This window comes from Moschus berezovskii, chromosome 17 (genome assembly GCF_049115385.1).
Source record: "Moschus berezovskii isolate FMDL1 chromosome 17, NW_MosBer_1.0, whole genome shotgun sequence".
Classification (NCBI taxonomy): Eukaryota; Metazoa; Chordata; class Mammalia; order Artiodactyla; family Moschidae; genus Moschus; species Moschus berezovskii.
Window position 1 is genome coordinate 36,278,226 of NC_142476.1, and position 17,378 is coordinate 36,295,603.

General features: G+C 39.2%; 1 protein-coding gene across 2 annotated transcripts in view; it reads right to left on the reverse strand.

The window, feature by feature from the left end:
• The window catches only part of RABGAP1L (RAB GTPase activating protein 1 like), a 729,399-nt gene that overhangs the window by 202,396 nt on the left and 509,625 nt on the right, over nt 1–17,378 (reverse strand). For both annotated transcript variants that reach the window (XM_055419205.2, XM_088845319.1), the window contains one exon: nt 5,201–5,242. In XM_055419205.2, coding sequence (XP_055275180.1) covers nt 5,201–5,242 — 42 coding nt within the window. The remainder of the gene's footprint in view (nt 1–5,200; nt 5,243–17,378) is intronic.

The window sequence follows — 17,378 nt, forward strand, 5'->3', positions numbered from 1 at the left end:
CAACCCCATGGACTGTAGCCTGCCAGGCTACTCTGTCCATGGAATTTTCCAGGCAAGTTTATTGGAGTGGGTTGCCATTTTCTCTGTCAGGGGATATTCCCAACCCAGGGCTAGAACCCACATCTCCATGTCTCCTGCATTGCAGGAGGATTCTTTACCAAGGGGTAGAGAGAGAATTTCTATCTGTGATAACAGCACATAGATGTACTGTAGTACTTACTAAGTTATAAGCACCAATCACATATAAACTTAGTAAACTCTAATAACAGTCCTATGTGATGGGTGTTACTAATATCCCCATTTTAAAGATGGAAAATGTAAGTTACCTAATATGTTACTATTAGTCGCTCAGTCATGTCTGACTCTTCACGACCCCGTGGACTGTATAGCCTGTCAGGCTCCTCTGTCCATGGAATTCTCCAGGCAAGAATACTGGAGTGGGTTGCCACTTCCTTCTCCAGAGGATCTTCCCGGCCCAGGGATTGAACCTGGGTCTCCTGCACTGCACGTGGATTCTTTGCCATCTGAGCCACCAGGGAAGCCAGTAAGTTACCTAAGATCATTGGATAAACTGTTGAAGATGGGATCTGTTCTCAGGAGGCAGAAGAAGAGTAGCAAGAAAAGTAAGTACTATGCTAATGCTGTTTTGATAACTACTGAGATATCAAGTTAGAAAAAAATAGAAAAGACGTCAACTAGATTTCATTAATGACTTGATCAAAAAAGCTACAATAGCATGGTAAGGAAACATACTATAGTAGAGACTATACTATAATCTCTACTATAATCTTGAATACTGAAAAGCCAATACTATAAAAGATATACTTAATAACTTTTACATAATATACCACAGCCCCTCCAAGATAAGGCTCATTCTTCTAAAACTTAACCAGAATCTATTGAGTTCCCTAAAAACATCCCAGATATTTCCAAACAAAAGTATATAACATTGGAGTCTTCAAAACTGAGGCATTTCATTTGTTTACAACAACAATTATTATAATAATTACTTTTAAGTTGCTTTGTTTTTCTGCCTGCTTTAAGGATCTATAAAGGTACATATCTAGAAATTCTGATTTTTCAAGAGTATGGCTGCTAACAGAAAGTAGTTCTGCAATATGGATCAAAAATTAAAATGTGATTACAGTTTGACCAACAATTACATCCTTAGGAATTTATCCTAAAGATATCATAAGTATGCAAAGATGGAATTTAAGGATGTTTGTTACAGTTCTGTTTAACAGGGAAGGCTAAAAACAATTTTAATGTCCATAAAAGTTAAATAAAAAATTGGTTAAATAAATTATGATATATACAATAGAAAAATAAGCAGTCATTTAAAAGGCTAAGGAAGTTCTATGTGTATTAACAGATCCTGGCTGATTGTAATGCTTACTAAGTTATAGGCACCAATCATATATTAACTCCTTAAACCTTAACAACAATCCTATGGAATAAGTATTACTAATATTCCCATTTTAAAGATGAGGAAACTGTAATTTGCTTAAGATCACTGGACAAATTGTGTAAGATGGGATTTAAACTCAACCAGTCTGACCCTGTGCTTTTAACCACTACATGTGTATTATAACACAGAAGGATATTTACAATATATTATTATATTAAAATGTCTTACTCAACAGCATTTTTAAAAGAAAATAAATATATGTTCACCCTTTCACATTGTTCTTCAAGATTTACTTACCACCTCCCCATCATCCTATCTGTAATCCAACTCATGTACACCCGGGGCGGATTCATGTCAATGTATGGCAAAACCAACCAATATAATATTGTAAAATAATTAGCCTCCAATAAAAAATAAATTAAAACAAACATTTATTTATATACACATGTATATGTATATGAGAAAGTTATGACCAACCTAGATAGTATATTAAAAAGCAGAGACATTACTTTGCCAACAAAGGTCTGTCTAGTCAAGGCTATGGTGTTTCCAGTGGTCATATATGGATGTGAGAGTTGGACTGTGAAGAAAGCTGATCGCCGAAGAATTGATGCTTTTGAACTGTGGTGTTGGAGAAGACTCTTGAGAGTCCCTTGTACCGCAAGGAGATCCAACCAGTCCATTCTAAAGGAGATCAATCCTGGGTGTTCACTGGAAGGACTGATGCTAAAGCTGAAACTCCAATACTTTGGCCACCTCATGCGACCAGTTGACTCACTGGAAAAGACTCTGATGCTGGGAAGGAATGGGGGCGGGAGGAGAAGGGGACGACAGAGAATGAGATGGCTGGATGGCATCACCGACTCAATGGACATGAGTTTGAGTGAACGCCGGGAGTTGGCGATGAACAGGGAGGCCTGGCGTGCTGTGATTCATGGGGTCGCAAAGAGTCAGACACAACTGAGCGACTGAACTGAACTGATATGTAGGTAGGAAATACATGCTTATATATTCAATAGACTAAAGCATGGGAGAAAGATTTTATACCCAATTTTTATTATGGTTTCCTCTGAGGTAGGGTTATAAATGGGCTTTAACTCCATAATGTTTATATGCTTGTGGTCAGGGTGGAGGATAACGTTCTGTCATTTACTTTTAATCCTTGTCAGAAAGCAAAGAATCTATTCTAATTAGAAATTTTCTCTGCCAACATGAAGTCACTCAGATTAATTCTCACTGATCATCTCCCATCTATTATAATGTACTATTCTGTGACTACTGAATGCATCACATAATCACTAAATTAGATTTTCAGGAATATACCTAGCCTATCTAATGGATTCTGCCAACAGCCTAAATAATTTAATGATGCTACTATAAAGAATCATTCCTTTAGCTGAGTAGCTTTATAGCCACCTGGTAAACTGTTTCTAACCCAAAAGGAAATAGCTCCCATTCAGAAAACAGATGTTATAAATCATACTGAGCAACAGAGACACTCACCTATGTTTATGTTGTTTAAAAATGTTATTAATTCAGCTTTACCTTTGCTAAGTCAAAAGATTTCAAACAATCTGGGGCCTTGGTTCTATCAATTATCAGCTGGGGGAGAGAATTATTAAATGGTTTTCTCTGATACAGTTTATGGTTCTCCTACAAATAACATCTGGATATTTAATATATGCTAATGAGATGACCAACGCTCAAGTGTTAGCACTGAGTGCTCAAGTAATGTTAAGTAATTGCTCAAGTAAGTGCTCAAGTAACATTACTTACCTTTCTGCTTCCCCTCATCACAAGAAACAGAGAAAAATCCCTCTGCAGCTATACTGAAAATTGGTTAGGCACAATGGCAACCCACTCCAGTACTCTTGCCTGGAAAATCCCATGGATGGAGGAGCCTGGTAGGCTGCAGTCCATGGGGTCGCTGAGTCGGACATGACTGAGTGACTTCACTTTCACTTTTCACTTTCATGCATTGGAGAAGGAAATGGCAACCCACTCCAGTGACGGCAGAGCCTTGTGGGCTGCCGTCTATGGGGTCACACAGAGTTGGACACGACTGACGTGACTTAGCAGCAGCAGCAGCAGCAGCAGGTCCATAAGCACTTTCAACTATCCCTAAGTTTATTATTTTTATATAAACAAGTTTACATTCTTTTATCTGACAGATTAGAAGCTAAAAATCAATCACTGTCAAATGTGTTTGGGGGTATTCTTTTTCTAGGTGGGAGCAGTCAGATCAGTTAAGTACACTTAGGTACAGCCTATATGTACTGATTCTATGTGGGGTCAGCTCCAAAATTCAAACAAGAACTCCTAAAGTAACTTTGTCAAATGAATTGTTCATATCTAAACTGGGTGTTCATTGGAAGGACTGATGCTAAAGCTGAAACTCCAATACTTTGGCCAACTCATGCGAAGAGCTGACTCACTGGAAAAGACTCTGATGCTGGGAGGGATTGGGGGCAGGAGGAGAAGGGGACAACAGAGAATGAGATGGCTGGATGGCATCATCGACTAGATGGACATGAGTTTGAGTGAACTCCGGGAGTTGGTGATGGACAGGGAGGCCTGGCGTGCTATGATTCATGGGGTCGCAAAGAGTCGGACACGACTGAGAGACTGAACTGAACTGAAACTCAAAATGAAAAACATGAAGTACCCTGTACATACATTTTAACAGAATAAGAGATAAGGAGCAGTAGCCCATGTCGTGAGTTATATAAGGCCCATGTAATGTGATACCTTTGCTTTGGATAAAAGTATTTAATGGTTAAGCAGGAAAGCTCTCCTAAAATATCAAGATGTTCTCTAAAGCTTCAAGTTATGATCTTTGGGGAAATATGGAAGACTTATGGGGAATCTAGTAATAAATTCTGAGTAACTTCATGAATATAACAGTAATCAAAATAATGACAGCTACCATTTATTAGGCAATACAACTTTCCATTATGTTAAGGGATTTTATGGATCCTATTATTTAGCAATCCTATGAATTAGTTTTCATTATTATCTCAAAACTCAGGGTCTGAGCACTATGAATAATTTGCCCAAGGTCATACACTAGAGCTGAAATTAGAACCACATCTATCTGAGTCTGGTGTCTGCAATTTTAACTACATTTTACTAGGAAAAGGGTGAGCCTGCATCTTTTTATAAACAAGGCAATTTTCACCTTCAATAATAGAACCTCATTTTTAACCAAAGGACAAAAACCAATTAGGTTATTTTCATCAACTCTGCAGCAGATGTCTTGCTGTTACCACACTTTTAAAGCTGCATTGCTATGTTGATATAAAATCCAACAAGGTAATTATAATTGAATTCTGACATGTCACATAAATTTCTAGCTATCAGAGAAAGAACTGAAAATTTCAAGTAGCAGTTTCTTTTTTAGTCAGCATATTACAGAAGCTTTCTAATAATTCAATTATATGTTTAGAGATGTTATTATAGAAAGAAGCATTTTCAGAAAAAAGCTGGCATCGTTTTGACAGAGAATAGGTTTTAACTTTTTCTTATATCATCCAACTCGAATGAATGGAACTATTTTTATATGCTACTGGAAAGAGTGTTATGACAGCAAGATTAAATGGATTATAAGAAAGTCAAACTTGAAATACACAACAACAACAAAAGATGGGAGAAGGAGAGAAGAGCAGAGTTCCTCAGAGAAGCCGATTTCTGTGTTCAAGAATCTGGAATGAGTCAAAGGTTGTAAACTGAATGATGCTCAGTTCCAAGGGCAGAGAGATAAGATAGTTTGGTTAAACATAAAAACGGACTTACCTTTAGGAGAGCCAAGGCTACATGAAAGATTATGTTCAAACCCTGAAACAGAAAAAGAGAGTCAAAATCAATAATCACATCTATCACTATTTTATTAAGTATTTTCCCAAGACCTCCACATATCATTAATAAAATCTGATTGTTTTCATTTCCACATACAATAATAATTAAACAAGATTTTTTAAAGGTATTTTTCTTCTCTGAGAGGCTTATTATAAATTTTCAGTCAGTTCAGTCGCTCAGTCGTGTCTGACTCTCCGCGACCCCATGAATCACAGCACGCCTGCCAGGCCTCCCTGTCCATCACCAACTCCCGGAGTTCACTCAAACTCATGTCCAGAGAGTCGGTGAGGTCCTATTTAAATGATGTTCACATAAAATTATTCTTTTTACAGTAAATTACTTTTCTTCAGTCTATTTCTGGTTCAAGGCCTGCAAAAGTCAAGTTCCTTGATCAAAATGGCAGTGACACTGAAGTCTAAAATTATTAAGTGAAATTTCTTTTTTTTTTTGATAGTTAATAATAATTTTATTATTGGAAGATCAGAGAACATAGAACAGAGTGATGACTGCGTTAACTTTCCATTTTCCACTTGTTCCTTGGATTCAAAACACATCGCCTGCCTTGGAAACCACAATAGTCGCATAGATTTTCTTTAACGATAGCATGTCATAGAAACTAGCAGATGGTGCCAACTGCAGCCAATCTTATTGCAAGTCTCCCAAAGAATATCTGGTCCCTCTTAGACAGGGAAGTTTCATGGCAAGGACTAAAGCCTTAACTTACTGTGGAATTTTTAGATTGATGAAGAAGCACTGGAGGACTAAATTATGGGGTGGCACATGGATTCTTCAAACTGTTGCCATTCAGAATTTATGTGGGTATTTGTGATACCTACTCTCCAGTGTCTCTCAGCCTTGTATATAGTGAAGGGTTTTTCAGGGATACCGGTAGAGTGGAATGAGTCGATAGTGAAACATTTCATCCAGCTTTATTCCACTTATTCTAAAATTCCTTGTAAGTGAAATTTCTAAGTCCCCTCTGTGTTATATGGTTACACTGCCTGTGGAAAACAAAACAGAGAACAAAAGGTGTTGCTTCTAACTGAGCCAGATTATATGAGGGGAGTTGTAAGCATCACACTGGATTTCTACTACCTACCATTCTAATTGTTTTGCTGTTTTAGTGTTTGTTTTCAACAAGTATTTGTACAACTAGAGGTTGTAAAGTCAAGTTGCTCAGTCATGTCCGACTCTTTGCGACCCCATGGACTATAGCCTACCAGGCTCCTCTGTCCATGGGATTTTCCAGGTAAGAGTACTGGAGTGGGTTGCCACTCCAGGGGAAGATCCAGGGAATCTTCCCGACCCAGGGATCGAACCCCGGTTTCCAGCATTGCTGACAGATGCTTTACCATTTGAATTAGCGGCTTTCTGCTAGACTTCCTTGTCTTTTTCTTCATGAAAACCAGAGCAACATTTCTTCAGGAATAAAAAAAAATAAATAGCTTGCTAAGAAGCCATACTGGAGCTGAATTTTGACTCTGAGTGAGATGCTGAGATATAAAAGTCAAGAGAAAGGAATCTTAAATGCTCAGGATGACAGAGGCAGAAACAAAACTGCCACAGAATATGCTGTTTCTTTGCCATGCAAGTCATCATTCATGAGAAAAGAGACCTTTCAAATTTGAGCTGCTATCTCCCATAAGTCCGTATCTTCCCATAACTATGCGGTATGCCCTCTTCAGCTTGGTCACAAGTATAATCTAACCTACCTTTTCGACATGGAATTGTACTAGATGTGCTATGCAAAGAACTCCTAAAGAACCATCCTTTTACTATCTCCAAAATCAGAAGCAAGGATTCAGTTCAGTTCAGTTCAGTTGCTCAATCGTGTCCGACTCTCCGCGACCCCATGAATCAGAGCATGCCAGGCCTCCCTGTCCATCACCAACTCCCAACTCAGGTAAACAGAGTCGGTGATGCCATCCAGCCATCTCATTCTCTGCCTTCCCCTTCTCCTCCCGCCCCCAACCTTTCCTAGCATCAGAGTATTCTCCAGTGAGTCAACTCGTCGCATGAGGTGGCCAAAGTATTGGAGTTTCAGCTTTAGCATCAGTCCTTCCAATGAACACCCAGGATTGATCTCCTGTAGAATGGACTGGTTGGATCTCCTTGCAGTACAAGGGACTCGAAGCAAGGATTAGGACTAGGTAATTAGAGTATATTCCTGTTATAATATGAGAATCTCTCACATTCAATTACCAAACATATGATGTAATGGAGAAGAGATGAATGATAAACAAAATATTTGGTTGAAAGTTTTGAGTGTACTAAGTTAATTCTTTAAGAAACCAAAGCAGTTAAAAAGCATAATCAGGCAAAGAGACAAAATCAAATTGACAAAGAGTTCATTACCACACCAAGCAATGATTCTAGACTATTTTTGATCACTGTTAGAAAAAAGAGAGAGATACTACTATAATAACAACAATAATAATAATTTTAAAACAACTTGGGTTACAATTAAGCAGAATTTGCTTTCCTAATCTAAATTTGGATCCTTGCCCTCTAGCTGCTCCCTACTTGTTGGCCCTGCTCCACATTCCCTCCATCCCCCACACCACAACCACTAGGCATAGTCCAACCTGAGTGCTGTGCTGATCAACCTGCCACGAAGACCAAATCCACGGTGTCTCTGCTTCTTAGTTGTTGTTTTTTTTCAATCACTGTTACTATGTAAGCACCTCTTGTCTCTAGATCTCTAATCCCCATAAAGCTCTGGCCTTCCTCCTAAGCCCGTCTCCCACCCTTCCATCTCCTTCCCAGACCCCTTCAGAGTACTCCACTCCATGTTCAGCCAACTTTGCTATGCTCTTGACCTCCCTGTCAAACATTTCCCCCACTTCCATGCTTTCACAGAAAGAGTGAAATCTAGGGATCCATATAGCAACCTGTATTATGATTCTCATTTTTCAGAGTATGAACTTGATTACCTAAGTTATATATGCATTTAGTAGTTGCAGGCTAGGTCATTCTCCAAAGCCTCCCAAATGAGTAGTCTAAAGGCATTTTTCACCGCACAGTGTTGGTGTAATATACATAATAAGTGCTTATTTGATGACCAAATGATTAAACTATACTAGGTATCTCCAAGTTTTCTGGGATTTATTCTTTTGCATATGGACCCAACTAGACCAATTTGTATCTGTTCAGTTCAGTTCAGTCGCTCAGTCGTGTCCGACTCTCTGTGACCCCATGAATCACAGCACGCCAGGCCTCCCTGTCCATCACCAACTCCCGGAGTTCACTCAAACTCATGTCCACAGAGTCGGTGATGCCATCCAGCCATCTCATTCTCTGTCGTCCCCTTCTCCTCCTGCCCCAATTTGTATAGTCACCATCAAATAATAGTAAAAAACATTTTCTTCAATGATCTCAAACTATTGGACAACTGAACTATGGAACACACAAAGAATAATTTAGGGGAAAAAAAGAATCTGCAAATAACCAAAACATCTCTTGCTAATAACAAGGAAAAAACTTACTCAAATTTTAATTTCACTTACACTTAGAATTAGTAAAGAATCTGCCTGCAATGCAGGAGACCTGGGTTTGATCCCTGGGTCAGGAAGATCCTCTGGAGAAGGAAATGGCAATCCATCCCAGTATTCTTGCCAAAGAATCCCATGGACAGAGGAGCCTAGCAGGCTACGGTCCATGGGGTCCCAAAGAGTCGGTATGACTGAAGCAACTAACAACATGATTTTATTGTTTATAGATATCAGAAGTAGCAAGCTAGAAGACAAAGTATGTGCTAGATGGGATTAGGGATATAGTCTATAGAGACAGTTATCAGAATCAAAATATTATACTTGATAGAAGTCAAAGTTTAAAAAAACTGGAGAACAGTGTGGAGATTCCTCAGAAAACTGGAAATAGAACTGCCATATGATCCAGCAATCGCATTCCTGGGCATACACACTGAGGAAACCAGAATTGAAAGAAAGAAACACATGTACTCCAATGTTCATTGCAGCACTGTTTATAATAGGGAGGACATGGAAGCAACCTAGATGTCCATCTGGAGACGAATGGATAAGAAAGCTGTGGTACATATACATAATGGAGTATTATTCAGCCATCAAAAAGAATACATTTGAATCAGTTCTAATGAGGTGGATGAAATTGGAGCCTATTATACAGAGTGAAGTAAGCCAGAAAGAAAAACACCAATACAGTATACTAACGCATATATATGGAATTTAGAAAGATGGTAACCTTAACCCTGTATACAAGACAGCAAAAGAGACACAGGTGTATAGAACAGTCTTTGGGACTCTGTGGGAGAGAGGGTGAGGGTGGGATGATTTGGGAGAATGGCATTGAAACATGTATACTATCATACGCGAAACGAATCACCAGTCTAGGTTTGACGCATGATACAGGATGCTCGGGGCTGGTGCATGTGGATGACCCAGAGGGAGGATATGGGGAGAAGGGAGGTGGGAGCAGGGTTCAAGAAGGGGAACACATGTACACCCGGGGCAGATTCATGTCAATGTATGGCAAAACCAAACAATATAATATTGTAAAGTAATTAGCCTCCAATAAAAAAATAATAAAAAAATAAAAATAAATTGTATAGCTATCTGAGCTCATCTAATGACGTCAATAGCCCTTCAATAGCTAACATTAGTTTACTGTGATAATCCCAGAAATATTAATGAATGCTTATATTATATTTGAAACACTGTGCTTAAGAAGAAAGCATAGTCTGTGTTTTAAATAAAAAGTAGCTTTTTAAGTTTGGGCAGCTAAAGAGGTAACTTTCATTTATTAAAAATTTTATACAAATATATTCTTTAAATCAGTTCACAATGTACCTGCTTACATGAAACCCTAGATGTTATTATAAAAAATGAAGAAAAGTAAAGACTTCATAAGCATTAAACTGAAGTAGAATACTGTGGCCAGACTATACAAACAAAGGCACAATATTTTCAGACCTCTAGATTGGTGGAAATTAGAAAAAGCATGCTATTCTGCCAAGTTCTTTATTTCACTACAAAATGTATCCTGATTTCCTAATAGAATAAAAAAGGCAACTTTAGTTAGATATTTTAAATTATCTATTTTTCTCTTTTAGATAAGACTTATTCCCATTCAGGAATATAATTAGAGGTATCATTAAATGATAGTAACCTCCATAGGCCAGCATTCAGGCAGCACAAGTAGGTTTCCTTTAAGATGACAATGTCATTGCAAGCTCTGGTCCTCAGCCTGCTAGCCAACAATGAAGTACATTGTAAGCAAACAACCATCTACTCTTACAAGCCACCAAATGAACTAAATGCCCCATTATTTTATTGTCCTCTTACTCTTACATGGTCCAACATTTGTCTAATTAAGCTGAAATATATTTTTAAAAATTTTTTAAAACAAAAGATGTCATACACTTTCAAGATGCCTCCCTCTATAACAATTTATTTTTCACTGAGGGGTAAATAAGTGTTCCTAATAGGATTGAAAGGGCTAAGGTACTTAAAGAATTATTAAGAATGAAAATAACAGATAAATACACTGTCATGGCTACTTACCATTTATATGCAAAGTCTAACTACAAGGGCAAGATGATAAATGAGTCAATATCCATTGACTATTTCTTCCATGTCAAGATCTAAATTAATTACACTATAAACACATCCTTACTTAATCCCACAACAACCTGAAATTCCATTTTACCCATAAAAAAAATTAGATTTAGAGAAGTCAAATTATGTTTCGTATGGCCATACAGCTCTTAAATGGATTTTAACCTATACAGTATAACTCTAGAAGTCACACTCATAACCACTGTTAAGAGAAGATGGCTGAATGGATAAATGAATACCTTAGCTGAGTATTATTTAATGTGGCCCCTAATTCTTAAAAGATTAAAGTGATTCTTCCTATTTAAAGGCAAGTATATTTTGACAGCAAGGAGGAGAAAGATTAATACTAGGTGACCTCTATCAAAACCAAATTTTATTATTTGTCTCCATATTAAAAACACAAAAATCATCTGACTGCTTGTAGGATGTGAAGCAATAGAAACAGCTTGCTGTGAAAATAAAGGGCCACCACCTTTATCCAGTGACAACCTCTGGGTATGAAGTAATTCCTTAGCTGCCTGGGAAGCGGCTGTATCAAAATTCAGTCACAGCCTGGAAAAAGCTTCACTTTAAAAAACACCTACAAGTAATTGCCTCAAATTAAATAATTGCTCCAAAGTGCAGATCATCGTGTTCCTGGGTAGGCCAACAACTGAGCACCCACCACTCTGTATAAAGGAAGGCTGACAGCAGAGCACTCACTGAAACAAAGACACGAGTGTCTTGGCTCTGATGAGCAGGCAATCGCGGGCTCAGAGAGGGCTGACAGATTGTGTGAGAAGCTGTCAAGAACTGCACTGACAGCACTGAGAACAAATGCCGAGAAGGTACTGTCAAAAAACTGCCAAACGTGCATCAGCACTTGGGTCCTTAGGGATCAACATAAATGGGAAATAAACAGTATGTGGAAATGGAGATCCAAGCAACAAGGCAGTGAAAAATGATCAGACAGGTAAACAGAGCAGACTCAAGGACAAACACAACCAAAGCTGGAGGAAGTGGGTGCTGTTCTTTTTGAGCCATCCAGTGTGGGACATGTCACTCCAGGAAGGGGCAACGACTCCCTGAGACAGCATTTAGAAAGCACAGTGAATGAACTGAGCACTTGCTAAGTATTCAATAAATGCTAGCAATTATTATTAGGTTTGCATATTTATTACCTGCCATATCTTACATTTTATATATTGTTTTCACTAGTTCTCTCAATACTCTAGGGCATTTATATTACCGCCACAATTTTAGAGATAAGGAAATTGAGGATCATAGACATCACACTGTTAGTAAATGGTAAGGCCAGGGTTAGAATTTATGTATGTTGGACAAAAAAAAGTCCACGCTTTTTTTTCACCAATTCCATCTCTATTGCGAAGCCAGTGAGATTTTGGTGAAATATCTGTTATGAATGAAAGGTGGTCATAATTCTCAGACACTTTTCCCACTGAGAGGCAGAGTCTTGGTCCTTTCCTCTTGAATCTGGTAAGACTATATTACTGCTTCGACCAACAGAATATGATAGAAGTGAAGCTATACCAATATTCTGGGCTCAGGTCTCGTAAGACACTGATTGATGGCTTCCATATCCTATTCCTTGGAGTGCCCTCTTGGAAGCCAGACACCAAGTAAGAAGTGCAATTACACCTAGACTTCCATGCTCTAAGAGGCTGAACACAGAGGAAAGAGCATGCAGGACACATGCCATGCACAGAGAGAGGCCAAGGAACACCCTGGTGAGTGAAGATGTCATCTTGAAAGTGAATCCTCCAGCCTCAGGTGCCCCAGCTGATGCCAAGTGGATCAGAGATGAAGCACACAGATAAAGTCTTCCCAAATTCCCAAGTTATGAAACTGTCAATAAAATAAACAGATGTTCTCAATTTTTAAAAAAAACTTTCACTTTGAAATAATTTCTAACTTGGAAAAAATTTGCAAAAATTGTGTCAAGAGTTCTCTGCTCACCCTTCACCCAGCTTCATCAAATGTTAACATCTTACAAAACCACACTACAACCACCAAAATCAAGAAAGTTGTATTCAAATTTTGTTAAATGTCCCACTAATGATTTTTTTCCTGGTCCAGGATCTAATCCTGATCATACATTGAATTTAGTTGTCATGTCTCTTTAGTTTTTCTTCTGGGATAGTTTTCAGTCTTTATCTTTCACGAACTTGACTCCTGTCAAGAGTACAGGCCAGTTATTTTGTAGAATGCTCCTCAATTTGATCTGATGTTTCTTTATGATTAAACTAGATTATGTATTCTTAGCACAAATACCCCAGAATCAATGCTGTGTCAGCCCATTTTATCAGGAAGCTACATAATATCAATAATGTCTTGCTCCAAAATCACTGTTTTAAAGCCATTCAGATTTGGCATAGTTTGTAACATCAGGTAACTGGAAAGAATCCCTTTGGCTTCTCTTTGATAAATTTCTTACTTCTGTGATCTGCACTGAATTTTTTTTTCCTCTACAGAAAAGAGAAAGTGACAGATAATTACCACGCAAATACAAAGAAGTAAATATTGGCTGCTCTTAAATATAGGTCCGATAGCAAGAACACTGTAAATGTTAGCCAAAAAAGTATTTTACTTTATTCTGTGCTTCTTGTATTATAAGTACTTTACAAGTTCATTTTTTTAGAATGCCTAAACAATGGACTTTGATGGAGTAGTAAGTAAAATGATGCGATGTTCTGGCTTTTGGTTTGTTTCTGGATGCCCGCTAGAGGGCAGGATTGTATTGTAGCACTGAAAACGAAGAAGCAGCTTTACTGAAAAAAAAAAAAAAAAAAAAAAAACAGATTTCTGAGACTTTCCTAGAAGCTCTGCATACAAATTCATTTAAGTTCTAATGTGTTAAAACCCGCATGGCTAAGTCCTCCCTTATGTGTACAACAAATTCACTACAATAATATAAAATACGAAAAACCTTGGAGGATTGTCACCCTTCCTTCCCCCAGTTTTATTAAATATTCTCCATTTTTGTTATAGAACTATTTGTTAATTTTTTCCTAAGTAGAGTGGTGAAGAAGAATTCAAGAAGGGGGAGGGATGAGAAGTAAAGGGATGAATGCGTCAGTTTAGTCAAGGGTGATTATCTTTGCTTGACTTAGATCTGTTTGTTTTTAATATTCTATTTATTTACTTTAGTTCTGGCAGCCTCAGGTCTTAGTTGCAGCATACAGGATCTTTCCTTGTGGTACATGGGCTTCTCTCTTGTGGCATGCGAGCTCAGTTGCCCTGCCACACATACGATCCTAGTTTCCAGATCAGGGATAGAACCTGTGTCCCCTGCATTACAAGACAGAATCCAGTGGATTCTCAACCACTGGACCACCAGGTAAGTCAACCAATACCTGGACCACCAGGAATTCATTTTTTCAGTGAACTCAACATTCAAAAAACTAAGATCATGGCATCTGGATCCATCACTTCATGGTAAATAGATGGGGGAAACAATGGAAAGAGTGGGAGACTATTTTCCTGGGCTCCAAAATCAGTGTGGATAGTGACTGCAGCCATGAAGCTAAAAGATACTTGCTGCTTGGAGGAAAAGCTATGACAAACCTAGACAGCATACTGAAAAGCAGAGACATCACCTTGCCAACAAGATCTGTGTAGTCAAATCTATGGTTTTTTCAGCAGTCATGTATGGATGTGAGAGTTGGACCATAAATAAAGCTGAATGCCAAAGAACTGATGCTTTCAAACTGGTGCTGGAGAAGACTCTTGAGAATCCCTTGGACAGTGAGGAGATCAAACCAGTCAATCCTAAAGGAAATCAACCTGAATATTCATTAGGATTGATGCTGAAGGTGAAGCTCCAATACTTTGGCCACCTGATGGGAACAGCTGACTCACTGGAAAAGACCCCGATGCTGGGAAGGACGGAGGGCATGAGGAGTAGGGGACTACAAGAGGAGGAGATGGTTGGATGGCATCATGGAGTCAATGGACATGAGTTTAAGCAAACTCAGGGAGATAGTGAAGGACCAGGAAGCCTCGTGTGCTGTAGTCCATGGGGCAGCAAAGACTCAGACATGACTGAGCGACTGAAAAACAATGACTGAAAAGTGGTATATCTACAAAATCTGAGTCCTTAATTACGCGTGACTCTGGGAAGAAGTCTTAGAACTTAGTGACATCTGAAATAAATAAGCCTTTCAAAAACAAAGCATGTAAAATAAGAGAAATAAATCACAGTTTTCTGACAAGTATTCATCAAATCTGGGTGCCAGGCACTCTGAGAACTGTTTAGTATATACTAGCGTTTGTAACGGAGAAGGCAATGGCACCCCACTCCATCCCATGGATGGAGGAGCCTGGTGGGCTGCGGTCCATGGGGTCGCTAAGCGTCGGACACAACTGAGCGACTTCATTTTCACTTCTCACTTTCATGCCTTAGAGAAGGAAATGGGAACCCACTCCAGTGTTCTTGCCTGGAGATTCCCAAGGACGGGGGAGCCTGGTGGGCTGCCGTCTCTGGGGTCGCACAGAGTCAGACACGACTGAAGCGACTTAGCAGCAGCAGCAGCAGCGTTTTTAAGTTTTCAAGGATGGATAAGTTATCCTCTTTCAATGATAGGAAAAGAATATGAGATAAAAATGTGAACAGACAACATTGTCCCTGGGCAAAAAAAGGAGAAGTATGGCCTGGAAATGGTCTCATCACTTCATGGGAAATAGATGGAAAAACAGTGGAAACAGTGTCAGACTTTATTTTGGGGGGCTCCAAAATCACTGCAGATGCTGACTGCAGCCATGAAATTAAAAGACGCTTACTCCTTGGAAGGAAAGTTATGACCAACCTTGATAGTATATTAAAAAGCAGAGACATGACTTTGCCAACAAAGGTCTGTCTAGTCAAGGGTATGGTTTTTCCCATGGTCATGTATGGATGTGAGAGTTGGACTGTGAAGAAAGCTGATCGCCGAAGAATTGATGCTTTTGAACTGTGGTGCTGGAGAAGACTCTTGAGAGTCCCGTGGACTGCAAGGAGATCAATCCTGGGTATTCATTGGAAGGACTGATGCTAAAGCTGAAACTCCAATACTTTGGCCACCTCATGTGACGAGTTGACTCACTGAAAAAGACTGATGCTGGGAAAGGCTGGAGGCGGGAGGAGAAGGGGACGACAGAGAATGAGATGGCTGGATGGCATCACTGACTCTGTGGACATGAGTTTGAGTGAACTCCGGGAGTTGGTGATGGACAGGAAGGCCTGGCGTGCTGTGATTCATGGGGTCGCAGAGAGTCGGATGCGACTGAACTGAACTGATGGCCTGGAAAACATGTTGTGGTTTCTATAAAGATGCTCTATTGGCAATGAACTCTGGCAATCACCCTTTGTTCTCCTCAAATCCCCTTAAGTCGTAATGAGCCTTGGATTATACTGTCTTCTAGCTACAGTTACCTGTAAACCATCCCATGCTGCAGGGGTGTTACTGATGCCCTTCATAAGGACAAAGTATCCTCACCAATTCCTAACTACCAGCTGATCTTGATTCTTTCCTTCCTCCTATCTCCTGCTAATTTCCATTGGCGCAACTCACCCAGAAGCCAGAAAGTATATGAATTCTATCAGAATTCTTATACCTAAACCTTCATCTTTCTTTTAAACTAAAAAAAGGTAAGAGATGAGAGGGATTTAGATGTATAAGTGATGTAGAAACTGAAATATACTCCTGAAGGTTCATTAATTCACTCACGATCACACATAAATCGTTGAAGCTAGGATTCAAGACAGGCAGTCTGTCTGCAGAGACAGTATTTGAAAGGACCATGGTACACTATACACTTTCCTCAAATCTGAAGCTATTAAAGTGAGAAGATATTTTAAAAGTTAGCTGAATTAACAATGGAGATATTTTAATACTCCATCTTCAGACTAAATATGGTTCCAGAAGACCAGTAGCTAAGAGATATGTGAGGATGTACCAGTTTATTACTAAAGGTATATATATTAATATATCAACTTGAGCGGCATTAAATATATGCCTCTGAGACCATAGAAAATACATATTGGCCTCTGGCACAAAGCTCCAGAAACCCTTGTAATTTCCAAAGTGATAAGAACACTGGGAGCATCTCTGTCCTAGTACTTGGTCTTTGATCCCAGTTCCTGACACAGGGCTCTTGAAACCTCTGTAATTTCCTGAGTGATACAAGTGTCTTTTGTTCTAGTGAAGCAACTGTGGGTGGGTTCCTGGATGGATCCTGGATGAGGGCTGGTCACTGAAAGACCAAGCCAAGACTGGAGCTTGGAATTTCCGGGTCTACTTCACACCCTCCTGAGTAGGGAGAAGGGTTGAAAATAAAGTTAATGGTCAATTAAGCCTATGTTATGAAGCCTCCATAAAAATCCCAGTAGTATGGGATTTGGAAAGCTCCTAGGCTGACGAACACATCCGCTCTGGGAGAGTAATGCACCCCAACTCCATGGGGACACTGTGCTCAGGGCCCCCTCAGACCTTGTCTTATGCATCTCTTCAATAAACTGGGAATCTGTATCCTTTATCATACTCTTC